At 35.2% G+C, this 27,537-nt stretch overlaps 2 protein-coding genes and 1 pseudogene across 2 annotated transcripts; 1 reads left to right on the top strand and 2 right to left on the bottom strand.

The window, feature by feature from the left end:
• Window positions 1-2,161: 2,161 nt before the first annotated feature.
• On the bottom strand, window positions 2,162-5,738 carry LOC132038387 (G-type lectin S-receptor-like serine/threonine-protein kinase At4g27290; annotated as a pseudogene).
• A 19,087-nt stretch (window positions 5,739-24,825) lies between these two features.
• LOC132038388 (uncharacterized) lies at window positions 24,826-25,299 on the top strand. Its single transcript, XM_059429064.1, has one exon. The coding sequence runs from the start codon at window positions 24,826-24,828 to the stop codon at window positions 25,297-25,299; it is 474 nt and encodes a 157-aa protein (XP_059285047.1).
• Window positions 25,300-26,667: 1,368 nt separating this feature from the next.
• On the bottom strand, window positions 26,668-27,110 carry LOC132038681 (uncharacterized). Its single transcript, XM_059429370.1, has 2 exons — window positions 26,949-27,110; window positions 26,668-26,869 (listed from the first exon to the last, which is right to left on the bottom strand). The coding sequence occupies exons 1-2, from the start codon at window positions 27,087-27,089 to the stop codon at window positions 26,672-26,674; spliced, it is 339 nt and encodes a 112-aa protein (XP_059285353.1). The 5' UTR covers window positions 27,090-27,110; the 3' UTR covers window positions 26,668-26,671.
• Window positions 27,111-27,537: the final 427 nt, after the last annotated feature.

The following is a 27,537-nucleotide window of genomic DNA, read 5'->3' on the forward strand; positions in this document are numbered from 1 at the left end:
TTCTTACCTTTCCAAAGTCAAGTGATAAATATACCTGATGTGGCGAGGTTACAATTATTTTATAGAATCAATATCAGGTTCATCTAATCATTGATACCGAGAGGCGAGAGGATATTATCTCTTCAAATTAAATACTCAAAAAGGCAGAGTCTCGTGCTGATAACGTGTTATGAACTAATATTAAAACTATACGACACAAGAGATATAGCCAAAGAAGTTGGGAGAGAGAGATTTTATTGTCTCTATAATTTCTACAAGTAAACTCCTATTTATCGGCGGAAATAAGACAACAACTTGGTGGTCACACATATTTGGTGGGCAAATATCCTTGGTGCCCAAGTAGTCTTGGTGCCCAAGTTCATGTGATGGGCATCCACTTTACAACACTATATAACTAATCCTCCATTTCTGATACCTGCATAACACTAATCAGAACCCAAACAACAAGGCACGTGTGTCACATGTCACGAACTTCATTAGTCTCTCGCGGAACTTTTCACTGTTTTTTCCCTTAGGTGATGATTTGCAAGTCCAACGAATTAATTAGCGGACATAAATTCAGCATCAAAATGAGACAAAAGAAAAGTCAAAATCAGCTTACAAAAGTCCAAAATGAGACGAAGAAAAATTCAACTTTCTTTAAATGTAAAAACAAATTGAGTATTCATCACTTGTCTTTAAAGTGGCCTACTGGCCTTGTTGGAAATTCTCTTGATTCTAAGACTTACACTTTGTTTGGATGGTTGTTATATATTGTTTCATAATATATCGTAATGTAGTGTAATGTGCTGATTGTATCGTATTGTATTGTTTTAATTAATATAATGTTTGGATAGATTGTATTGTTTTCCATTGTTACACAATCTTACACATCAGCGATATGAAGAATAAATCTACAAAAAATAGAGTACGGGATAAAACTACCATAAAAAAGTAGGATAAATGATAAAATAAAATTATTAGATAATAAAAATGAGGAAAAAGATAAGGTAACGACGCGATAACACAAAATCGGTTTTTATATAAAATGGGATTTTTCGTCGTTACGTAACGATGAATTTAACGATACGATACATTAAAATTTAAGTAACAAACATCATAGTTAAACTAACAACACAGTACAATACAATAGGTAATAACCATCCAAACAAGCTGTTAAGTAATATGAATATTTACGACCGAAGAGTTCGAATTTCTGGCCGGTGCGACGATTCTGTTTTACTAGCTATACACACATGTTCTAAATTCTATGATATCTAGTTAGGTAAATAAAAATTCGCACCCGATTTTTATATCAAACCATGTAATTTAATCTTAGAAGTTAAAAATTAAAATAAAAATGTATATATTTTAATGAAAGAAAATAAAATATTCAACCAAATAATTTAGGCACAAGAGAATAATTTAACAATGGCTATATAGAAGAGATTTATCAAACTAGAGAAAGAACGGGTAAGAGGCATTAATCTATAACTCATAAGCTCATAAATTTCACTACATCTGAGCTACCTCTCAACCTAAAAAAATATGTAGCAACACCCTAATTTATAGTAGGACAAAACAAATTTGACTAGGAACTGGAAAATCTATTTCTACATGATTTTGCCTACAAATCCTATTTAGATAAATTAAATAAACCAGCAAATATCAAATTTTAGACAATTTTGAATTACTAATCTTGGTTTAGTTTCAACATTTAACTATAGTTAAGTGAATAATATGTGCATAAAAGACACATATCATGCATTCACTGGTATAATATAAATACCGAGGGAAGATAAGTTTTTACCTTTCAAATTATATTAGCAATTTAGGATAAGATCTTTAATTATGAATTAATTAAGAGATTGGACAAATAAGGTCCGTCCGTCTTTCCGAAGCCTACAGACAGTGTAGTAAGAAAGTCGTAAAATTACTTGAAGTGTATTAAAGTAAAACGCTCTACCTTACAATTAAAGTCCTTCCAGAAAGGGACTCCTAGTGTATCTCCTTTATTGACCAAGAAAACTTATTACTCTAAGCAATGGCGCAGCTATAGTTCTGCTTAGTCGTTCGGCAGAACTCAATAGCATTAGCTATCCAGAAGCCAATAAGCTGACTTGTCGAAAATCCAAAACTCACGAACTAAAAAGTTAGCTCCACCTCCGACTATAAGAAATAGGGACGTATTCCTCCTATCGAGGTTCGGGCAAACTAATTGTGATCTCATTTTTGGAAGAATCATTTAACTTTTGACGTTGCCAGCTACTGCGAAAGGCAGGTTCTTTTGGATCAGGGATTGATACTGTTTCGTTGCTTAACATCGCAACTATATCAGACATTGTTGGCCGATCTGTTGGAATTTCTTGAACGCAAAGAAGAGCAACCAAAATTGACCTTGTTGCTATGTTACTGTCACAGGTTTCCCTAATTGATGGATCAATCAACTCCAACATTCTTCCTTCTTTCCACTTATTGTATGCCTAAAAAGCCACGTGATTTGCAAGATAAATGAAAAAAAGATAAAGAAAGAAAGAACAAATTGGACTCATCAGTTTTCAAAGATGGACAACAAATTGGACCCATCCTAAGAGGGACACAGAGATTTCTTGCATGGAGAAGTCCGAGTTTCGTCCTCCAGTCAGAATTTCCAACAGCAACACTCCAAAGCTGAATACATCTGATTTCTCCGAAAATTGGCCATATACTACGTATTCTGGAGACATATAAACACTACGCCATATTGGCATAAATCAGTAGCGATACGCAAAAGGCAACAGCATAGTAATAACTAGTTACAGATCACTAGGGGCTATACTTACTATGTTCCGACCACTCGGTTTGTACTGGCCTGTGTTTGATCAATCCCGAAAATCCTTGCCATTCCAAATTAAAGTCTGATATTTTAGGAATCATCTCTTGATCTAGCAGAATGTTGCTTACTTTTAGGTCCCTGTGAATGACTTTTAATCTTGAGTACTTATGTAGGTAAAGCATTCCTTGAGCAATTCCTTCTATTATCCCCAAACGTGTACTCCAATCTAGTGTAACCTTCAGAGAAGTGTCTAAAACAAAAATGGATTTCTAATTAGCCAAGGGAAATGCAAAAACAAAAATTATGATTCTCACAAAGATAATAATACTAATGAGTATTAAGGATTGGAAGATGAACCAAAAAGAAATTTATCGAGGCTGCAATTGGGCATATACTCATAGATAAGTATCTTCTCGTCCCCTTCAACACATCATCCTAAGAGGCTGACAAGATTTTTGTGCTGCAGTTTTACGATTAGCTTCAACTCATTCATGAACTCCTCCAGTCCTTGTGATGACCTCCTGCTTAACCTTTTGATGGCTACTTCTCCGAAATCAGCCAAAAACCCCTGAAACGAATTAATATTCAAATCCACATTTCTCTATATATTAATGAAATTAAATATGAACATAAAAACTTCGAATTTTGCACCTTAAACACAGGGCCAAAACCACCTTCTCCAAGTTTGCTATCTTCATGGAAGTTGTTAGTAGCCTCTCTTATTTTCTGCAGGTTGTAATGCAGCAACTTCATATCGCTTTTTTCAACTGACTATAAACTAGACACCGACCCAATGAGAGCTTTAGTTCCATTCTTCCAGCCTACTTTCAAACAGCAATCAGTAAAGCAAACCAGTGTAATCCATACTAAATTTGTGCTAATTTATAAGAAAAAAAATAAAATACTAGACACACCTGTTTTCCTCAAGAGCTTTCTTTTGAAGGTAAAGAGGAAAATACTTATAAGAAGCAAGGTTGCAGATAACGCAGATACAATTTCTGCAATGAGAATTTTGTATCTTTGGGCTGAATTTCCAGATAGACCACCAGTAACTGCATCTACAACACGATCGAAAAGTAAATAAATTTGGTCTACTATACAAAATACATTAATTAGAGCAATCGTTCACTGACTGTTAGTAGAATTGATAAGATTAAAAGTAAACATACTTAGCTCAGATCTAGGAACTCGAACATAGAGAGCTCTACCATCATTGAGGTGATCTGCAAGATCCAGTAAATCACCAAACCATATTGAACAGCCTTTTTCTGAATAAGCATAAGCTGAGCAGGAGCAGTTCCTAATGCACCGCGTTTCGCAGTCTTTAATGCTCATAATTCCTAAGGAGATAGCATGATCTGGCAACTTCATATTCTCGCGTCTCAAGAACCCATCCCCACCATCACATTCCAATGCTACTTTTCTCATACAAACTCCATTCCACTTCTCAGTTTCCAAACATATGGGAAATCTTGGTTCAAATCCAGTTAAACAGCTGCATTGTCCACTTTTGATCCCGCAACTGCCAAATGGACCACAATAGGCATAAACTGCACACTTAACTTTTGGCTCCTGATATCTAATACTCCAATTACTATTATTCTGAATCCTTTTCAGCGCCTTATAGATCCCACTAGGATCCAAAACGATCCTTATTATTAACGGGCCTTTAGTTTGACCAAACCTAAGAAATACTTCATCGCTATTAGAAACTAAAGAATAATACCATGTAACTCCTAGTACAGTATTCCCCCCTCTGAAATATTCACTATGGTCAAATCTATAATAATTACTGTTCTGTTTCCAAATGTAAAAATGCGTACTCCCTTCAGTAGGGTCTACTCCGAAGGAGAAATTTCCAGGCCGAGGATCATCTTTACTCGCCCATGAATTGATCACGATTTGTTTGCTAGTCTTTCTGTTATATGTTGTAGAGAAATATAGCAGAAGAAAAGTCAATCGGGGAAATCTTCTGCTAGTCCAAGATCGTTAACTAAGATCGGAAGATTCAACTAAAGAAGAGGAAGCTAATGGAAGAAGACTCTATTGAATTGGCTTGAATGATTTTCAATTGAGTTTGTGTTGGGTTAACTTGACTTGGTTACAAATGACTAAGGCCACCCTATTTATACTTGTCTAGGGATGGTTCTAGATAGAATTATCTAGGTATATCTACAAAATATCTAGTTAGCCTTATCTTCTAACACTACTCTAGAATATCTAGATTTTTCTTTAAGATAATTATCCAAGATCCTACACTAGACTATTCTAGACCTCTTACTAAATATCTAGGATTTTTTGTACCTCCAAAAAATCAACTTTACTTCTTCACATATGCAAGTTCAATGCCTGGCATTAATGTATCGGTAGGATGTTCAAAGCTCTCCCACAATATGTTGGAGTACTCGCCATGTTTGAGAACAAGATTTCCGTTATCTAACAATGCTCCAACAGTAGAATTTGAAGTTAATAATTCCTCTGTACTTGTGGATGAAACATTTGATGACCAAATGAGTTTACCCTTTTCATCAAATATCACTAAATTCCCATCAACACCAATAGTGAAAACTGCAGTAGAATTCTGAGGGATTGGAGATTCTCTATTAGCAACCCAAATGACAACTTGTTCAGGGATAGTATTGTACCATATTTCTAGGTAGCTATCTGTAGAATTGCCTGGAGTGAAGAAGCCTAAGGCAAAACTTTCACTCGTTGAAACCAATTTCTCATTACCAGTGATTGATTTGCCTGCTTTTATACTATTTCCTCTTGCAAGAAGGGGTAAGCAAGAACATGAGAATACTAGTGCAACAGCCAGGACAGTATTCAACTTCATTTCTTTTCCAAAGTCCTCTGCTCTTGTTTCTACTAATGTTTTACCTAAGAACCAGTGCACCTTGTCCCAACTTCTATGAAGTTCACATGAGATAGTCCCCCCATCCATATTTATATGGTCTTGTTTGAACGGACACGAAATTTAATAAAAAATAAAAACTTTTGAAACTTGTTTTAAAATAAGGGTGTATTTGGTAAATGGTATAGAGGAAAACTTCCAATTTTTTTTATGTTTAGTTGGTCAAAATTTTTGGAAAACATTTTCATTAAGAAAATAAGTTTATTCAAAATGAGGAAAATGAACTTTCCAATAGAAGCAGGAAAGACAATTTCTACAAGTAGCATTCCACATTGATTGTGTCTTTTCTGCCCTCCAACACCTCATATTTACCTCCATCTCAGTAGCCCCCATCTCCACCACCCCACATCCCTACCCCTAACCCACCTCCTATAGTACTCCATTTGTTTAAATTATATACATATATTTTTGAAAGTAATATTTTTTGCTTTAGGCCGAGGGAGTAACTATGTTTACCACCATTATTTTTGTAGAAATAAAAAATCTCTCTAATTCGACAACGATAGCTTAATGTAGAATTTAAGTTTCTACATTTCAGCATCATATTTGTGGCTCAAGAATCAGTTAATACATACAATGATATTTTTCAGTTAAACAAGTATTAGCTAGCTAATATTCCCCATGTCCCAACGGTACTGGTGGATTTGGTGTTTGAGGATCGAATCATTTAAAATTTGTGTATAATTTTCTTTGTCGACAAATATTTACATGTTTAGAAATGCAACAAAGTTCACAAATTTTAAAGATTAAATAAAGAAGAGACCGTTTGACTCTCCAAAAGCAAATAGTGTTATATAAGATAGAACATATGAATTACAAATTTTAAACAAAGGAATTGCGACACTCATAATGATAAGTAGGGGTGTACAAAGTAAACCGACAAACCGCACCAAACCGATAAACCGAGTCAAACCGAGAAAAAAACCCGACTAGTGGTTTGGTTTGACTTAGGTTTGGTGTTGAAAAAAAAAAAACGTACTATAATTGGTTTGGTTTGGTTTTAACTAAAAAAAGTCAAACCGAACCAAACCAACCCGACATTCATTGTATTCAATTTTTATAATATTTTATACATAAAAATATTTATTTGTAATGTAATTTATAAATATTTCTTAAATTTTTTCGTAGTTTTTTAATCTATTATCATATTATTCAAGCTTGAACTTAGAATTTGAATGTCAATAAGTTTTATATCCTATGGATGTTACGAACTCAAATAAAGTCCAAATCAAAACTAACTCAACACTAATGCTAACAAAAGAAATCCAATTTACCACTAGGAATGACAATAATGTTGGATATCTATTCTTTAGTTTTGCATAATTGATTTAGAGAGTGAAAATACATAACTTAAGTTTTTTTTTCTTTGTCATGAAATTAATACTTATTAGCCGTACTTATTTTAGCATGACTTAATATTTTTAGATTATGGTCATTTTCTTTATGGCTTGTTAATTAGCAATATTTATTTTAACCGATTTTATTAGCTTTTGTTGAATATTTTAATACAATGTCATCGCTCTTCTCACATTTTGTGTGTTTTCTTAAGAAACACCTTAATTATATAGTTGTATCTTACTAGGACTAAAGAAATATTTGAAGTAAAAGTTATATGTTTTGTATCAAGACTATAGCGGAAAAAACCCGAGAAAACCGAATAACCCGAGAAAACCCGAGGTTGAAAAACCCGAATTATATTGGTTTGGTTTGGTGTGTAAATTTAAAAACCCGATGCAATTGGTTTGGTTTGGTGTTTAAAAAATCCGAACCAACCCGGTCCATGTACACCCCTAATGATAAGGATTAAGAAAAAAACTTGTTTTTCCCTAAATCCCAAAATATATTCGTACACAATTTCTGTCACTTGGAACTTCTCAAAGTATTTGACAAATCTATCTGTTACACAATGTTACATAGTTTTTACTTTTCACGAACTTTAATACCTTTTACGAATTTTAAGAGTTCAAATTCATTAAATTGATCAAATTTATATTTTGATATGATACTCGACGAACTTTTTAACAAATATATGTTGATAGCTTATTTTAGTACTGGTAGTTATCTTATGCTAAATTATCAACCTTAAATGTGCCAATAATTTACGCGTTATTTAAAGTGTGATATGACTGAATAATATAAGTCTAGTGAATTGTATACTAGGATTACACCATGTTCCACGAGGAGAAAGAAAGCTTCTCATCTTACAAACCGTGTCTGCATATTGAGTCGTCAATTTAGCTTCCAATCTAGGAGTGAGATGGGGTTACTTGGTTTCTACCTTATTTTCCTTTTTTGTTCCTTCATTTTTGGGGGTGGAGGTGGGGGGTTGAATTTTGTAATAAAATCCCAAGTAAGTCCAACCATAGGGATTTCATTAATGATCTAAGAGAATCCAAAATGGTCTACTCTACTTAGTCCACATTTATTTTTTATTAACACGCCTGAATTGTAATATACATTTTCATTTTAAGATGTACATTAAAATTTAGATGTCTGGATCTGAATACACACCTGAATATTAAGACATTATATTAAAATCCGAATGCAAATAATTAAGACTGCTTTTTTAATTTTTCATGGTTTTGATGTATAAAATTTACTTTATTCAAAAGTTAAAAAATATAAGTTCAATAAAATACTAAATTAATCTAATATTATATTAATAAATATTTTTTAAAATTACATGGTGGTTGGTGGTGGCGATGGCTAACGATGGTGGTTGTGGGTGGCGTGTCGATTTGGGATTGTGTTGGCTAATAAAGGTATTGTGGGTAGTAGCTAGTGGTAGTCGTGACTAGCAGTAGTGGTTGATAGTTGTGGTGGATGATAGTGATAGCTAATATTGGTGGTGAATGATAAGGGTGGTTGCCGATATAGTTATGACTAATGGTGGTGATTGTTGATCGTTGTAGTAGTGGTGATTGATAGTGATGATTGTAAATCGCGGCTAGTGGTGCAGTGGTGACGAAAGATTGTAGTAATTGATAGCAGTTGTGGTTGAAGATGATGGTTGTGGGTGGTGGGTGGTGTGTGGTGGTAGTTGATATTGTGGGCAGCAACGGCTATAGTTAATAGTTGTAGTGATGGCCGTAGCAACAAATGAATGAAATTGATGAACTGCTTTGAATATACATATTAATAGTATTAAGACTGTTGCATATCTTAATCATTCAGATCTATCCAAACCTATTAAGAGGTTGTAACATTAAAAAAAACACTCAATGAATAAGATCCGAATGATTAACATTCAGACCTAAAATTCAAATAGACTTGATGACTTAGATCTGACTAATTAAATTAAGACATTCATTAAGTGCAAACAAATGAAGCCAGACCTTTGTGATGAGGTTCTTTTAGCAGATATATTTCTACAGTACTATAGGAGAAATGATTTTTTAGCACTTTACAAATTTTATTTAGTTTTATGAATTTTTTACAAGAGATCTTCATTTTTTACACATAAGAGATCTGAAAAAAACATATAAGAGATTTGAAAAGGTCATTTTTTTCTATTCAAATTGTAAGATGCCAAGAGATCTCATTTCCTCTGAAGGATGCTGCAAAAATTATACTATGTGTTGCATTAAGAATATAGCTAGTTTTTCATTTCTTTAATACCCTCATCATTTCATAGATTTCCCTTTGTGTCCTCATGACTTCTCACCGTATTACGTAAAACACGTGTATTGGTTTTTGGGCAATTTGCACGATTGTCCTTCGTTGGGGATGGTCTTTAATTTTTGCCCTCAAATTGTTGGTCTTTAATTTTTGTTCTTCGCCTAAAATACTCGAGGTTCTGGGTTCGAATCCTGGCCTAGTCATAAAAAAAAATTTTAAAAAAAAACTCGCAAGGCAAGACTTTGCAAAAAGTCTACCGCAGCAAAGTCTTGCCTTGCGAATTTTTTTTTCTGAGCGGGGGTTCATACCCAGAACCTCGAGGTTTGAGAAAAATAAGATTTTGCTAACCTTATTTTTTTCTCGATTAGCACATGAGCTTATCAGAAGAATACAACCATTGCCTTGCTTTAAATTATGCATTAACTAAGAAAGTTGTGGCCACCGTAAGTAGTAATATTTCAATGGTTCGAGGGCGAGCGCTATTACATTTTGGCTATTATATCATTGGTTGAGGGTAAGACAGTGGATTGAAGTTCCATCGCATTAAGAGGATAAGATATCGAGTTTGAGTCCCAGTGCACTATGATGACAATATAAGATGTTGGGTTCATGTCCCATCACATTGTGGCCTAAAACGCCTTTAAATGGATAAGACATTGGGTTTAAGTCCTAATGCACCATAGTGATGATATAATGATGACTAAAGCAAAATAAAGTGCTGCTGATGAAAAGTCTTGAACCTGTCCCACTTGATATGCTCCATTCCATGAGGGGAATGTGGTAGCAGTGCATAAGAATTCTAAATGAGAACAAGTGGTTAAACGAATGAAAGTGGGCGTGACAAATGACAAAATAATGTTAATCATCATTGTGGTAATATAAGATGAGGAACATTATGGGTTCTCAAAGTGGTTCTTCTAAAGAAGAAGGTAATTTTTGCCATCAATATGGTATGACAGCTCATTGGGCATGCAATTGTCGTGCGACCCAATTTGATAAAATTTTATAAATCCTCCATCAAAAGAAAGGAATACAATTTCAAAGTGATGTCAAGGTGGGTCTATGAATATGATAAAGACAATGGCTTATAATGAAAATTAATGAATCGCTTATATATGATTATAATCCATTCCTTGAAGAGAATGTGACTTGTGATAAGCAGCGTGAATGCTCGCCTATTGTAAAAGTGAATTATGTAAAATTATGGCTAAGGACGTGTTCATGTATGGTTGAATAAATACCACAACTCACCTCTACGGGAGGTTTGAGAGAAATAAGAAAATTTGTATTTTGACATAAACGATCATTGGTCACGTACTTTTAGTGCATCACAAATATTGTGGTATGTCTTATCATTAATTACCAAAGGTTAAAAGTAAGAAATAAGTCTTGCTTATAAAGGTTTTGGCCATGATCATAATGACAATTACTCCCTAAAAGGAGATGTTCACCATATGAATGGTATTATAAAATATGCGGTAGTTTATAATAATTGGGAGCTCTGGAAAAGCTACTTTGTTACTACCTGGACGAATGTAATTGTTCATAATATTAGTATTGTAGTAAGTCTCAAAAGAAACATTTTAAGTTTCAAAGGCATTGACAATATATGAATTATATTGAGACTATAAATTACGGGAAGGTTTAATATCTTCATAGTTACTACAACTACGCGGGTAAACAAAATGTATGTGAAATGTTGCCCGTTTTTCCTTTGAATTTGTACCACATAAATACAAGCATGATGGAATCACATGCTATACAAGTTGTCTTGACCGGTTGGCCATCCCGGTTCAAATGTGATGTGAAAATTATTGAGAATTCATGTGGTTATATATTGAAGAAATAGAAAATTCTTCACGAATTCTCTTGTGTTGCTTGTTCTCGTGATGCCAAATTGATTATTATACCAGCAACGGTAGGGATTGTATCCCCTGATTTTTGGAACGTATAAAAGGTGATATATATATATATATATATATATATATATATATATATATATGGGCCCGCCACCGCCATGTGGACCAAGCATACTATTATATGGTTTTAATAGATGCATCTATGTTATGGTCACATGTGCATTTGGTATCAACTTGCAATTTGGTTTTTGCAAGATTGTTTGCTCAAGTTGTTCTATTAAGAGCACAGTTTCAAACTATGAAATTATGTCGATAATGCTGATTTATATCAAAGTTGGTTTAGCAGAAATTATATGCCTCCAATTATAGCTAAACGATTATGAGAACAAAACTCCCAAAAAAATTTTTTTGGGATGAGATATGTTATTTAATATGAAGCCACGCTTGTACTTATCAAGCCAACAAGTTATGAAGTTCCCCAGTCATAATTGGTTCAGGGTCAGGAACCAAATAATTTCCATCTGAAATTTTGAATGTGTGGTATATGAGTTAATTATATTGGTCCACCACAACGCACAAAGGTGGGTCCCCAAATAAGGTTGGGAGGTAAATGTTAGATTTTCTAACATTAGGGGAAGAGATGATAAGCAGCTGGAAAATATGTTTTACTTGATGAAATATCACTGATATGATCCTCATTTAAAAGATAATTCAAGTGAATTGCCATACGCATTTGCTGACCCAAAAGTAAATATTATATTTTCGCTGCAAATGCTCCAATTAGAATTAAAGTCCTTAAAGGATGAGTCTATGGCGATAGACCAATCGGTTCCAAAGGTAAAACTCCTTGAAGAAGGAGAGGAGCAAATGATCAAGATGGTCATAATAATGAGGCAAGTGCTTTAAAAGAGCACCACGACATAATACTTCATAAAATCTTGGGAAAGGTTCAGGTACCTAAAAATGATGAAAAGTGAAGAGATCTCGATAAATTATGTTGCATTGAAACTGATGTGAACTGACCGTCGATGGTATCGTTGATACAATGTAGAGCTCAACGTTATAAATGGTGACGAGGATCTTGAATTCAAATCTATTAAAGAACGTGGACAGATATAATAATAAAATACGCAATTCAAGTATATTTTGTTTCATTTGGAAAAGTGATGTTTTGGATCTATTGTTGACACCCAATTTTGTCCCGCCTTCCCTAAATATTTATTTACATTTCTAGTATTTTTTGGCATTTAAAAAAAAAAAATTATTAGCTATTTATATTTACTAGCTTTTATTGATACCGACGTTTCATCATCCTGTTATAGTCACTACTGTTATTTTATTACCGTTACTACTACCACTATTATTATTATTATTATTATTTTTATTATTATTATTATTATTATTATTATTATTATTTATTGTTGTTACCAGTATTATTACAATTCACGCTTTTTATCATTTCAGCATTTTTACCACCTTATGCACACGCATCGCATTTATGATCGTGCAATTAAATAATAGCGCTCATTTACTAGTATTATTGCACGGCTATTACAACGTCATGTAATTCTATCATCTGAGCAATAATAATTACATACGTTTATATATTTTAGCACACGTTAGTATAGAGTTAATTAAAAGGGATCTTTATTTAGATTAGAGGCCCAAAGCAGTATAAGAAATATATTTTGGGGACCATCCGTCCCAAGCAATTTACAAGTGTTTTGGACCAGTCCATTAATGACCAGCCCATATTTTCAAATCAAAGAACCCGCCCCGGCCCATTTCTTTGTCTAAAGGAAACCATTAGGTTTCCTTTTCGTTTCCCCTTTCATCCGCCTCCTTCCTCTCTCCTCCCTCTTTCTCCCTCTTCTCTCTTCTACTCAGTCTCTCTCTCTCCCACGATCCTCAACCTGAAACGGCAATTTGACAGTCGATTTTCGCCTTCCCCAGACCGTGCATGGTCGATTTGGGGAAGGCAATTAATGTTTCACACCCCTCGATTCAGAGGTCAGTTTGGACGCTTGTTCTTTTCTCTGACTATCTGCGTTCAAATCTGAAGATTTTTAATGGGCTTCGTCCGTTGTGAAGCAAATCTCGCTTTATCAGTTTTTTTTAATTATTTTCGGGTACAAAAGCTTTTATGAGTGTTGTCTTCTTCTTCGGGTCTCTGATCGAACGTTGTTAACTGAGACACAGATCCCGCCCAATTTTCAATTTTTAAAACCTAGCAAAACCCTAGATGTTCCTCCTATAAATAGTCGTTTCGAGTTAGTTGAAAAGGGATCTGTTTTTGAGCCGCCTTGAATCCTCCAATATTAGGTCTTTGTAGCCGCAAGAATTCCCCATAAATCAAAGTTTGAAACCCCCCTAAAACAAGTTTCTCTAGCTGCTTAAATCCCCTTTGAAAATGTTAGTTGTTAATTTTCTGAATATCGCCCTAAAGTGCTAAATCCTGTTCTGTTTTAGTTTTGGTTGTTCGTTTGAGTCCGAACATACACAAATTCGAACCTCGAAGTGTTTCGAGGTATATCGGAAGCTCGAGCCTCACTTCGCTGCACCCAAAGAAGGTAAACTTTCCTCTTTTTAGTACAATGCCTTTAATTTAGTGTTTATGTCGGCATGTTTAATGTTTTGGTTGTGTCTGTTTAGATTAGTTTACGATTAGTCTCAATGAATCTGCTTTAGGCTTAATTATTGTGGTTAAATTGTTGGTTGTTGACCATGGTGTGGATTAACTGGTTTGTCTGATGATTGGTGTTAGTTCACATGAATATGCCTAATTAGTTTGGTCATTTACCATATGTTCAAGTAACTGGTCAATCTATTAGTTTTCACGAAATCAGTCAGTTAATTGTTAATTGTTGGTCTGCTTACAAATTTGTTTAGTTTGAACTGTTGTTTAGCCCTGAGTTCATAGACGCTGTCCATGTGTTTACAGTTGGGTCTTGTTTAACTCTTGCTTAACTGATGTCACTTGTCATATTGTACGGTTCACTTTTCGTTGGTGCATTGGTATGTCTAGTCTGATCAATGATTCAAGTACGAACTAGTGGCTAATAAGCTTGCGAAGCTGAAATAAAAGGAATTCTGTCTATTTTATCCCTCATGATCCTGTCAAAATTGTTAAATGAGTTAAGCCATCTAACTTAAATATTCTTCATTTCGGAACTAGTAGTTCATATTCCTACATGCTTAAAGGGGTTAAATTCTGTTTGTTCTTCTCTCACACTTGAACGTATAGTTAGGCAGTTTGCTTCAGTTATAACGACAAGTCGATATCCGATTTGGTTCTCCTGAAAACCCATTAGACTTACTACGTCATCGTTTGAACCACGTCAAAACATCATTAGATGGGGCTGTACGATATTTATATTAGGATATAAAATGTGAAACCCTCTATTCTCTAAGTGTATACTAAAGACCATTGGCCTCTCATCCTTGTTGTTTTAACTGGAAATCTTGACTGTTGTATGCACCTCCCATTGTGCTGCTTCTTGTTTCTGGTGTGGTCTTTATCATTCCTGATTATCCAATGTGTATCATGCCTAATATGAATTCACCAAGACAGTTGGTTGGCTGTTTGCTGGGCATGACAACCTTCTTGTAGATTACTTTCTGGTATGTCTATGAATTACGTCTTAAATAGGTTAAAATGAGTTAAAACCCATGCACTGTTGAGTCTAATACTTGTCAAGATCAGTATGCCGAAAATAACTATGCATATCGGTCCGGTCGCGATCATTCCTTAAGTGGCCTAGATAATGGACTTATTAATTAATGATTCATTTTAGCATAATCACACTTCTTTAGTTTAGCGACATCTTCTCATTCAAACTGATATTTCTTCTTGTTTATAGCTTTATTTAAGTGTCTTTAGGCCATTATTATGCTCCAAAGTTGTGTTTGAATTCTGGAAAGTACACGAGTATGAATTTTGCTGTGCTGCCTGTCTGCTTGGTTATTATGTCTGTTTGGAGTCATGTTTAATGTTGTAAGAACTCCCTATGCTACAGTGCTGTTTCGAACATTGTGCCTGCTCCTTTGTAATCATGGGTTGCTGTAATGTAACGTTGAGACTATATTTAGGAAATCATCGGTTTTTTTAATAACAGATGCTGCAATGTTAAGCCTAGCTGTTACCGTTTCGACGTTTCCAGAATTGAATTTCTATGTTTGGCATAGTCGATTGGTTGTAACATTTTCAATACACTTATAAATGTTTAAATCTTGCACGCAGTGAGGTTGTCTAACCGTGCATTTTAAAGTATATTCATGAGAATACATTAATAGGGAGGTCAGATTGGTCATTACGGATCACGCTTGAGCCCTCCCCGGTGTTAGCCATGCCTGGGATTCAGGAAATCCCTTGGAACTTGTGCGACATCTGGAAAACGGGGGCAAAAGCTTTCCGATATTGACCTTTTATACATCCTTATGGATGTATATACATGAGGTATACTTGAATATACGATATATGTACATAATCTTTTGAATTGTCTTAAGTTTACATTTTATATATTTGACTTTTCATTGATTAGGTACTAATCCTTTTCTTTTCATTTTTGCATGATCACCGCATACGAGTCCGAGGGACTCGTTCGTCTCCTATATTCGGTGTTGGGCTAAAAGCCCAACGAAATCGTCTCCGCATCCAGCCTATCCGCAGTAGCCTTTTGGGCATAAAACTTCTGCTGGGCCGAGGCCCATCTGCAGTAACAGATCAGCAGCAGCATTATTGTTGGGCCGAAGCCCAACAGCAAATAAATCCATGCAGTCCCGAAACGGGCTGGTCCATTTGATATTATTTGCCTTTTTTTTTTTTTATTATTTCTATTGTGTGTCCTTAACTTATATCACGCAACTAACCTTTTATTTTGTTTTGTTTACTTAACTCAGATGAATTTTAATAAATTAGCAGGATAGTCTTAGTATAAAGGGGTAGTTAATCCAAAGGAAACTAGTAATTAATCCCGTGAGCTTCATTTTCTATCTTTTATATTTAAGTTATTTATAGTATCCATGGTATTTACTATTTACTTCTAGAATAATTGATGGCATAAATTCATACTTTCGAATTAAGGGAGTCATGTTCTTATTATCTTAATTTCAAAACATTACCAATACGCAGGTATAAACTCAAGTATATTTTGTAAATAATTTTTCAAGTTTGAACCAATCACGCAAACTTTTAGCTAAGCATAGTTAATAAAATAATAAAAGGATAAAGAAAATTCGTTAGCTATTCTGTATTTCATTTTGCATTTCTAAAACACAAGGTCAATTAATACCTCATCATTTAATTTGTTTCAAGTATTTATTAAAACATTGCACAAACCCGCATTTTCTTCTACTTATATGTAAATTAACATATTTCGTAAAATCTTATTTTGAATAGTATTATTTTCCGTTTAAACTATTAGCAACATTCATAAACTTTATTTCAAAAAGCATTCTAAAAAAAAAAAAATCTCCTTTTATGCAAATTATTAGTCTCACTTTAAATAACGTTATTATTTGAAGTCATTATAAGTCCTATTATAAAAGTCATTTAAAGTCCTCTTTTATACAATTATTATATTTTTTCTATAAGTCTTATTTTAAAATAACATCACTATTCTCATTCAAAGTCTAACAACATTCACAAATCTCATTCTAAATAGCATCATATTTAAAAGCTTTAGCAATATTTATAAGTTTTTTTTCGGCATTTACGTGCATTACCATATTTTCTATGAGTTTTATTCTAAATTGTATTTTCATTTAAAACCTTAATAATATTTATAAGTATTATTTTAAACAGCATTATTACATTTTATTTTTAATACCTTATTAGTACTAACAAACTATTTTCTGAAATGTCAACTATTATATTTGCGTCTTTAACCTTAATTAATTAACCTAAGTTTGGTCGGAAACCGTAGTTAACGGATCCTAGAGGATGCCTAACCCCTTCCCTTTAGGATAATTAGAACCCTTACCTAGAATTAAAAAGTTAAGTAGGCCATTAACAGAGGTATAGTTAGATTTTACCTTAATTAATAAATTAGGTGCCCTAATTCACCTTAAAATTAATTAGGTGGCGACTCCTTAAAATAAGCAAATAGGAATCTCCAATATGTTGTACTCTAGTTTAACCCGTTTAAATGGGGTATAACATCTATAATCCAAGGACCTCAAGGTATAATGCCAGTGGGGTATAAATGGATTCTTGTGCAAAGGTAAAATGGAAAAATAAAACTGTAAGATTTAAAGTACGGCTCGTGCCTTTTGTGGCAGAAAAGTTTTTCGCAAAAATCCTGGCATTATTGTATGGAGATGTGTTCTCCTATGGTGGATGTAATGAGGTTTTTGATTAGTCTGGCAATACATGAAAATTTTGATATGCGTATAATAAATTGTTGTCTTTTGGCTATATAGACAATGAAAGAAAATCCGAAGGGATTTAAATTGGTCTGAATCATATAAGGTTAACGAAAATAAAGCTTCAACAAATCTTTATATGAGTTAAAGTGATTCCATTGAGTACCCCGATGGTTGTGATGTCGCTAGATATAATAAATATAATTCGGACTATATACCACAAAAGAAATAATTGATATAGATTTGTTTATCCTAACAAATATTATCAAGGTTCATTGGTTATGTAAACTGCAGGGCATTATTTTTATTATTATATGAAGTTTGGTCTTCAAGCAAGTTACCGATTTGCATGTAAGGATACTGAACAATATGATGCTCTACATGGGAATCAATTATTGATACTTATTTAAGTCCTGTCAAGGTGATAGCTACTTATAAAGCAAGTCAGGAATGCTTGTCTGGCCGAGATCAATAATTCAACACAGTTTGCAATAATATGGTGTTTAATTGGTAATGAAGATTTCAACAATATTGTACGAAGTTTGCATAGCTCAATTGAAAGAAGGATATAATAAAGGAGACAGAATACAACACATTTCGTCAAAGTTCTTTTCCAGACTTGATCTTCAACAACAATGTGAAATAGATGTTCAACAAACACACTCGTTGATAATTTGACGGATGTGAGAAGCCGGTATACAAGATTTGGATGCGTCGTTTCCATGAATTAAAGGATATTTTAATCAGGGGTATTATAATACGCGCCATACTCTTTTTTCCTTAGCCGAGGTTTTGTCCCACAAGGTTTTTCTCGCAAGGTTTTTAACGAGGTAGCAAACAATGCATATTACAAGATAAGTGTACTCTTTTTCCTTCACTAGAGTTTTTCCCACAGGGTTTTTTTTTTCTAGCTAGTAAGGTTTTAACGGGGCACATTATCGGACATCCAAGGAGGAGTGTTGATATATTATTTATATGGATGTCCATAACTTCTAGGTGTAATGGCCACCATTATGTGTTCTAATGCCACACCTTCACTACCTCCTCATTGATCTCCCACACCCCCATAACTTTCCCCCACATTCTCAAGGATTAATGTCATGTTTATGCATGCCCTTTGGTGTTCTCAATGTATTCCTATAAATAGCTAGATTGTATGTGATGGTTGTACGCTTGAACAAAACTTGGAAGGATGAATAAAGTTCTCTTCTGCTCTCTACATTTCTTGTCTACTTTCTTGTTTCATATTGTTACTCTTTTAGCTTGATTTTACAAATTTTGGATTTGGGTTTACATTTTTAAGTTTGAAATTTCATGTTCTTTTGAGATTTCTATTATTTATAATCTGTTAGAATTTGAAGTGAGTTCTGATTTTTGGTTTAAATGTTGATAGGGGATAAGAGTTCTGACCGGAGTAGCCAAATTTTTCCGATCACGTGACTTGGGGAAGAGATGGTTGAATTTTCAAGATGTTTTTTAGATAAAAAATGAAAAATTAATATGGATAATTACTAACTGTTAATCTATGAGACACATAATTTGGAGGAAATTAGATCTTTTGCCCTCTTACAATTTAAATAGAAGAAAATGTCTTTTTAAAATCTCTTATGTGTTTTTTCAGATCTCTATGTTAGTGTTATGATTTTAATGATGACAAATTATTGTGTAGGTAACAATACTCAAAGGATAAATCAAATGGATCGGATAAACAAGCCCAATGGACAGCAGGAGTTTAGTCGGCTGAATAGAAGGGCAAGCCCAAGTCGGCTGCATAAGGAAAGGAATTAAAAATAGGCTACTGCGTATTTTTGGAACAAAATCAGTTTCACTCAAGCATTTAAATCAACACAATCATGGTGAGTCAAGCATCAAATCATATCTGCTATACAAGGAAACAAGTACCACTCCAACAAGGCAAATGACGCACTTTATTTCTCAACAACAACGTACAAAGAAAGAAGCATCTGCCAACCGTACAGTATCACGAAGAAAGCAACGTTACAAGACTTAATGAGCTCTTGCTTTATTCTTGGAAATTAGGATCCTCAATATTCCTAATTTACAAGGATCAATCTCTTGGGTTGATATCTCTGTGAAAAGGAGTCTAACGGCTAGTTGATTTGAAGACTATATATTCAAGACTCTAAACGAAGAAAGATATACAGTCGTCTCATACTCTCAAGTTCTCTGCTTTACTTTTCACAAACATTGTATTCTTGAGTGATATAGTGTAAACAAAAAAAAAAAAAAGGGAGATATGGAATAGTTTGTGAGGCATTGTATCAAAAAGAATTCGAGTGTTTGAGTGTATATGTAGGAGCTCCATTCAAACAACCCATTGTACCAAAACATTTACAAAGAGTCACAGAGAACACCCCGCAACCCAAGGGACCTGGACTAGGATTCACATTGAATCTAAAACCAAGATAAAATATACGTGTCAATTTTATTTACTATTTTTTATTCTTTGCATTATGATATAGTCGACTAGTGTTCTCGATAGTTGACTATACCGAACGAAAAAAGTTACAATTTACCCCCCCCCCCCCCCGCACTTTCAATTGGTATCAGAGCAAGGTCTCACACTTTGTTGCTTAACGACCAAGTGAGAAAAGATCAAATGGTTGCATATCAGTCCCTGGTGCAATTTTACAAGATGGGCACTCTACAACGAGGCCACCCTACTTTAATGGTAAACACTACTGTCATTGGAAAGAAAGGTTTAAGATCTTTGTGCAATCAACGGATTATCAAGCATGGATTGTAATCAAGAAAGGACCTAAACCTATTCCAAATATGGATGCAAAAGATCCAAATACAAAAATTGATTTGGAGTCGCATGATGTAACTAAAGAACAACAGGAGACACTATCGACAAATGCTAGAGCAATAGCCTTATTGTACTGTGCAGTCAGTGGAGAGGAATATGCCAAAATATCAAACTGCGAGACTGCAAAAGAAATGTGGGATTAACTTGAGGTCACATACGAAGGAACACCAAAAGTTAGAGAAACCAAAATCGATGCTTTGAGGCACGACTATGAAGGTTTCAAAGATAAAGGATGATGAGAATATCGAATCAATGTTCACCAGATTTAGCAAAATCATTGGTGAACTCAAATCTCTTGGTGTGACTTACACTAACTCTCAACAAGTGAGAAAACTTGTCGAAAACCCGGCCAAAACTTGGGAAACAAAGGCAATTGTTTTAGAGGATGGAAATACGGATAATTTTACATATGATGAACTAAAGGAAATCGATGGCCTTTGAAAAGAATCATATTCAAAGATATCGTAAGGATGAAAAGAAGAAAATGGTTGCTTTCAAGTCACAAAGTCAAGAATCGATGATGAGTTCAAGGAAGAAGAAGTGGCTATGATCTCTAGGCATGTAATTGAAGCTATGAGAAGATCAAGAAACAATAGAAGAGGAAATTCAAATTTTAGGTAAGGTAAATCCTCTGCCGTTCAAAGAAATGATGGAAAATGCTATGAATGTGGAAAATATGGCCATATTGCATCTGAATGCCCTGATGCAAAGAGGAAACCATCGAAAAATTATCAAAAACAACGAGCATTCAGCAGTTGGAGTGAAGATGAAATCTCTGAAGATGATGAGGAAGATATGGAAAACATTTGCTTCATGGAAATTGGTGAAACTAGCGAGGTAAGACCCTATCAATTGTTCCAATCGTAGCGAAACTCAAGAGTTGCTTGACCAAACTCTCGAGGATTTAAATAGGGTGTTTAATGAATATAAAAAGCTTAAAAGGGAACGAAGGGACTGGGAACTTAAACTAGAAGTAGTGGAAATAGAAAGGGATCTTCTTCAAGAAGAAGTTGACGACTTGAAACTGCAACTTAATGGGTTGCGCAAGTCCACCGGTCATAGCTCTGTTAAATCTAACAAATCGACTCGTAACAACAAGTCCACTTGGAAAAGACCTATCAATAGTAGAAATGCCTTTGATAATTCTAAAGATGTGTCAACCAATTATGAGGAGACAGATCAGTCTAACAAAAGTTTTCAAACCCCGAAAGAAAGTCTCCAAGAAACTTTCATAAGTCGATTGCCTTCGATCATTTTACGAAAATCACTCTTCACAAAAATGTTTTTGCTGTGGAAAAACGGGTCATAAATATTTTCAGTGTAGGTTTCATTATACACCTTCTCCAAGTTGGATATGGAAACCCAAAAATGATCAACAAAGGACTAACCCTCAAGGACCCAAGGAAGCTTGGGTACCTAAAAGAAAGTAGGCCAAACCCATCGGCAGACATCTGTGGTCGTCCACTTCTTTCACTTGAGCACCTAAAGTGGACCTTGTTTCATTTAGACACCCTGTGTGGGCAATACTGCTCCGGTAGACAATTTTTGCACCGTTTTTTAAATCCCAAGCGCGTGTATATCGGTTGTATCCTAAGTGGATTAAGTGACCAATTACATTGTGCCGGCACCATTTAAATTTTGCCAACTCAATTAATAATGTGCCAACTCATTTGCCAACTCAATTAATGATGTGCCAACTCATATGCCAACTCATTTTAATTGGCCACATCACTTTTGCATACGCGGGCAAATCAACTAAAGACCAAATTAGGGCTCAAAATTACCCATTTCCATACGCACACTTCGGTGCAAACGATCGAGCGATTTCCACGAAAATCGAGGTAAAATTTTCATCGATTTCGTTCAATATCTTCTCCATTTTCAGTTAATTCTTAGTTAATAATCACTCATAAGGTATTATTTTCATTTATTTGGGGTTTTAGTGAAATCGACCACTTTGGACTTTGTTCATTTCAACTTCATTTGCGACATTGGAGAAATTTAAGGTTCTACCGAACTTTTCTCGTATTTGTATGCTATATTGTGTTTAAATTAGGGTGTTTTGGTACGAAACCTGGTTGTTATCACTTTATTTGTTTACTAGGGTTTATTTGGGAATTTCGATGTCAAAGTTAGGGTTTTTTTGGGTATTTCCTATTGCTTGTGTGTTGTGGGTTGTTGGGGAATAAAATGGACGACTATATTCTTACTTGTTTTCACCATGGGGGTACGATCGTGGAAGACCACGTAGTGGGTCCCACGTACAAAGGGAATTAGAGGTCTTTGGTGCTCGCTATCGACAAAGACCATTTTAGTCTTGTTGAGTTGGAAGCATACACTAGAGATCTTGGGTACACAAATGTCCTTGGATTCTCCGCAAAAAAGTTGATGATAGTGCCTTTGTTCGGCCTTACTTCGATAGACAATTACTGGGCTTGTGAATGATTTAAAACATGGTGATGAGTTTGATGTGTTTGTGGTCCATGGCATTGATGAGGTGGATGAGTTGCCACAACCAATTGGTTTGTTGGTAGGGCCAGAGGGTGATGACTGTATTAATGACCAATGTGGCACTGATGAAGCTAGGGCAACACATGTGGGTGGGAGGGGTATAAATACTGATGTAAATGTTCCACGTAGGTCGAAACATTTCAAAGGAGGTCGAAACACCTCCAAATGAGGCTAAAGCATTTCCAACTCCAAATGTGGGTGAAACGAGATCCAAATAGGGGTGAAACGGATCCTAATGGGGTGAACAGATCCAAATGGGGGTGAAACAAATTTGAATGGGGGTGAAACAGATCTGAATGGTGCTGAAACAGATCTGAATGGGGCTGCGACAAATGGGGATCAATCAGATGTTGCTAGTAGTTCTGAATTCAGATTTTCCAGATCTTGATGATTCAGATGTTGATGAAGAATTGAGAAACCTTAGAGCTAAAAAAAGGAGTAAAAGGAACCCCGATCCTAGAAAGAAAAAAATAACACGGAGGAAATACCATTAGGTGAAGGCTTAAGTTGATAGAGGCTTTGAAGATATTGGTAGAAATAAGTCTGCTAGGTATGTGGGAAGATTAGGTGGAGATGAGGATTGTATTGACGAGTTCGGATTGTGGTAGTGATGACGGTAATGATGAGTTAGATGCGATTGTCAGAGGGGTGTTGATCTACCATCAAGAAGGAAGAGCACAAAGGTCGGGTATGATCCGGCTTGTGTAGTTGCTATTTTTGAACTTGGTATGGTTTTTGAAAATGAAAAAGTATTTAGGGAAGCATTGGTGATTATGCAATAGAATACAAAGTTAGTCTTAAGTTAAGGCCTAATCAACCTGGTAAAGTAAGGGCTCGGTGTAAGGGTAACAAACGGTGCAAGTGGTTGTGTTATCTTTTATGCAAAGAGATAGAGATTCTGGTGACTTTATGATTAAGAGCTACCATCCTGTACACAAGTGTACAACTTCTAACAAGAACAAAATGTGCAACACCAAATGGCTTGCTATTGCCAGATTTAAGGATGAAATAATTAAGCGTACCATCTTTGAGAATATGGGAAATACAAGACATGTGCGGGGATAAGTTAGGACTTTATGTTGGTAGGACAATTTGCTCGAGCTAAAATGCGAGATACTAAGAGAGTCTATGGGTGATTGGAATTTAGAGTTTGCAAGATTGTGTGACTATTCGATATGATAAAACGGACAAATCCGGTAGTTGTTTGGGTGAAGATGGACGAGAAAGTTGTCCAGGGAAGAATTTGTTTGTGTACTTCTATGTACTGCTGATGCATTGAAGAAGGGGTGGATGGAAGGTTGTAGGAGAATAATAGGTTTTGATGGGTGTTTTCTAAAGGGTGCTTGTAAAGGTGGTATTGCTAGTAGCGAGTACAAGAATGGAAACAATCGATGTTTCTATAGCACAGGGCGATTGTTGACTCGAAACTAAGCATAGTTGGAGTTTTTTCATTAATTACTTGAAAGAGGATCTACGCTTGGAGTGGGAGAAGGTCTTACTTGTGATGGCGAGACATGCAAAAGGTAATGTACATAGTAACTTGTTTAATTTCTCACTTTGTTTCTTCTTGAGTGTTTATTTAATAATTTCTTTTCTTTGAAGGGTTTTCATCTTCTGTAGAAGAATTGTTACCCGATGTCGAGCATAGGAGATGTGCAACACATCCGTCCAATTGGCATCAAGAATGGAAGGGTGAAGAGAGAAGAAAACAATTTTGGAGATGTTCTAAGGCCGTTTTGAAGTGAAATTCAGGTCGAGCTTGATAAAATGAGCAAACTTGGTAAAGATATTTGTCTTGATTTATTGCATTATCCGGAAAAAATCATGGGTGAGGGCATACTTTAAAGAGCATTCTAAGTGTGATGTTGTTGAGAATAACATGTGTGAAACCTTCAATTCATGGATCTTGTCTTGTAGACACAAATCAATTATAACCATGTTGGAGGAAATTAGGAGAAAGATAATGACTAGACAATGTGATATGATTAAGTTTGCCAACACTTGGATATACGAGATTTCACCTATGGCTAGACTTACCTTAGAGGATAATAAGGAAATGGCTAGGGGCTGCAAGGTTCTTTGGAATGCTGATGTTGGATTTGAGATTGGAGAGGGTGAGTATAGGTATACAGTTAACATGAGTACTAAGAGTTGTAGTTGTAGAACTTGGCAACTGAGAGGAATTCCATGCCAACATGCTGTTTGTGCATACTACCACATAGAACTAGAGCCTGAACACTTTGTGGAGCATTGGTATAGGAAGGATACATTCTTAAAGGCATATAGTCATTTCATCCAACCAATTCCAAATATGAAGATGTGGCCTGAAACAAACAATCCAAAGATTGAGCCTCCTGCACCTAAACCAACACGGCAGGCCGAAGAAGAAAAGAACAAAAGGAAAAGATGAACCAAAAAAGATGAGGTATGGAAAGGTGTCCGGAAAGGGAGGAAAATAACTTGTTCAAAGTGTCATCAACAAGGACATAACAAGAAATATTGCAAGGTAAAATAGTTTTCTTTGAGTTGGTTAACTTGTTTATCATGTATTTTGGGTTTTTAAGTTAGTTCTTGCCTTTAAATATGCGGGTTGTGCCGGGTGCGAAGCACCTAGCCAAAGTTTACAAGACCTATGGAAGCACCTAGCCAACCGCACCTACGAAGCTTAAGCCGGCCTACACCTTCAGCAGCAGTTTGTGATGATACAACTAGAGTTAGGAGGGTGAATCAATCAAAAAGAGTTAGAAGCTCAAGCCAGCCCGCCCCACCTACAGATACAAGTATTCCTATTACAAGAGGAATAACAAGTCAACTACCTCTTAGAAGAAGACAAGTTCTTTGGACGGAAGAGAGCCAAGGTTGCAACGGAGAGGAACACAAGAGGGACACAAGAGGGCGGTGATGTTGGATTTGGCATATACACAAGTACAAGTGGAACTCAAATACTAAATGTAAGTCAATTCTAACTTTGGTCTCTAAAACACAACTACATGTAACAAAGCGACTATGCTTCATTTTTCTAAAATGCGGCCCGAACATCAAGCCAAAGGATTCTAGAAATCGGTTCGGCTTACAAGGATGCAAGTCCAACGTGCATAGACCTTGGTTATAAAGCTAGAGGATTGAGATGGAAAAACAAGGAAGAAATCATCGGCCCCCAATTGAAGCAGATGGCAAACAAGAAGAAGAAGAAGAGCTGGCGATATTAGGATAGGATGTAGTACTTAATTGGCAATGTAATATGGCACCAAACAATTTCTCTTTTTGGATGGTTATTTTGGCAATGCGATACTTGTATGTAGCGATAAACAATTTGCGATATTTTAATGTTTGCTTTTGGCTACTTGTATGCTAACTTTGAGCTCATTCTTCAAAGATGTTAATATATTAGCTACTATTTGGGGTTACTCGTTGTTGGTGTTTAAACAAGTTCGTGCTAATGTAATTATAGTTCTTGTTGGTGTTAAATAACATTGGCCTACTTTTGTTGGCAATAATATGTAGCATAAACTTATTGGAAGCAAAGCTAGGTTTTTATGCAACCGTGTGAGCTCAAAATGAGCATTGTTGGCAAATACTGAGATAGACAAATCAACATTTCATTTCATTTCATTCAAAATGTTGGTTTACATGAGTATTGTTGACAAAGTTCAGCCATGCCAAAATACAAAATTGTCACAACAATGCAAGAACTAAATTACATTCCAAGAATCCTAACAATATTACAACTACACAACTTAGCAAAAGGCAACTACTTAAGGAGCATGTATTGACTGCTCCATCTAACAATTTGGCTTGATTTTCCATATCCCGAGCATCACAAAACCAGCAACAATGGCAGCAACAATGAGCATATTTCTTGCTCGAATTCTTTTCTCTTCAAAAGCCTTCACTTTCTTCAACAAACCCCACATCACCCTATTTGCTTGCGCAGGGTGCCTATCTTCCATCCAAAAGAAATAATCACAACCACCCATTTTCTACAAAACCAATTTTCAACCCAACAATTAATCATCTAATAAATAATTAAATAAGGAATGAATGAAGATATAAGTTTACCTTTGGTATTTTACAACATAAAAATGCGACCTTCGGGTTTAATTGGGTCCAAGAAGTCTTCAATAATGCTTCATTACCACATCTACAATATCGGGCATGTTCATCAAAAAACTCCATGAAAGAGTCGGATAAGCTCGACATAATAGTAACAACAATGGAAGAACGAACGTGATGAACCGAAAATATTAGCAAGAAGCGAAAAATATTAGCTTGAATTTGAGGAAAAAAATTGATCGTGAAAAGGGGCTAAAATTAGGGCTAAATTGGATTTAATTTTGAAGTGGGGAAGATGATATATATAAAAGGGGAAGTAATAATACCGTTGGCTGCCACATAGGATTAAAAAAAAAAGGTTACACGCGCGTTTTTTGATCGATAACACGCGACATGCCAACGGTGCAAAAATTGTCTAAGCGGGCAATTGTATTGCCCGCTGGGGTGTCTAAATGAAACAAGGTTCACTTTAGGTGCTCAAGTGAAAGAAGTGGACGACCACAGATGTCTGCAGATGGGTTTGGCCAAGAAAGTAACTACCTTGTTTTGCAGGAACACCACAAGAAGAAGTCAAAAGGGAAATAGTATCTAGACA

Source organism: Lycium ferocissimum, chromosome 11 (assembly GCF_029784015.1).
Source record: "Lycium ferocissimum isolate CSIRO_LF1 chromosome 11, AGI_CSIRO_Lferr_CH_V1, whole genome shotgun sequence".
In the NCBI taxonomy this organism is placed as follows: Eukaryota; Viridiplantae; Streptophyta; class Magnoliopsida; order Solanales; family Solanaceae; genus Lycium; species Lycium ferocissimum.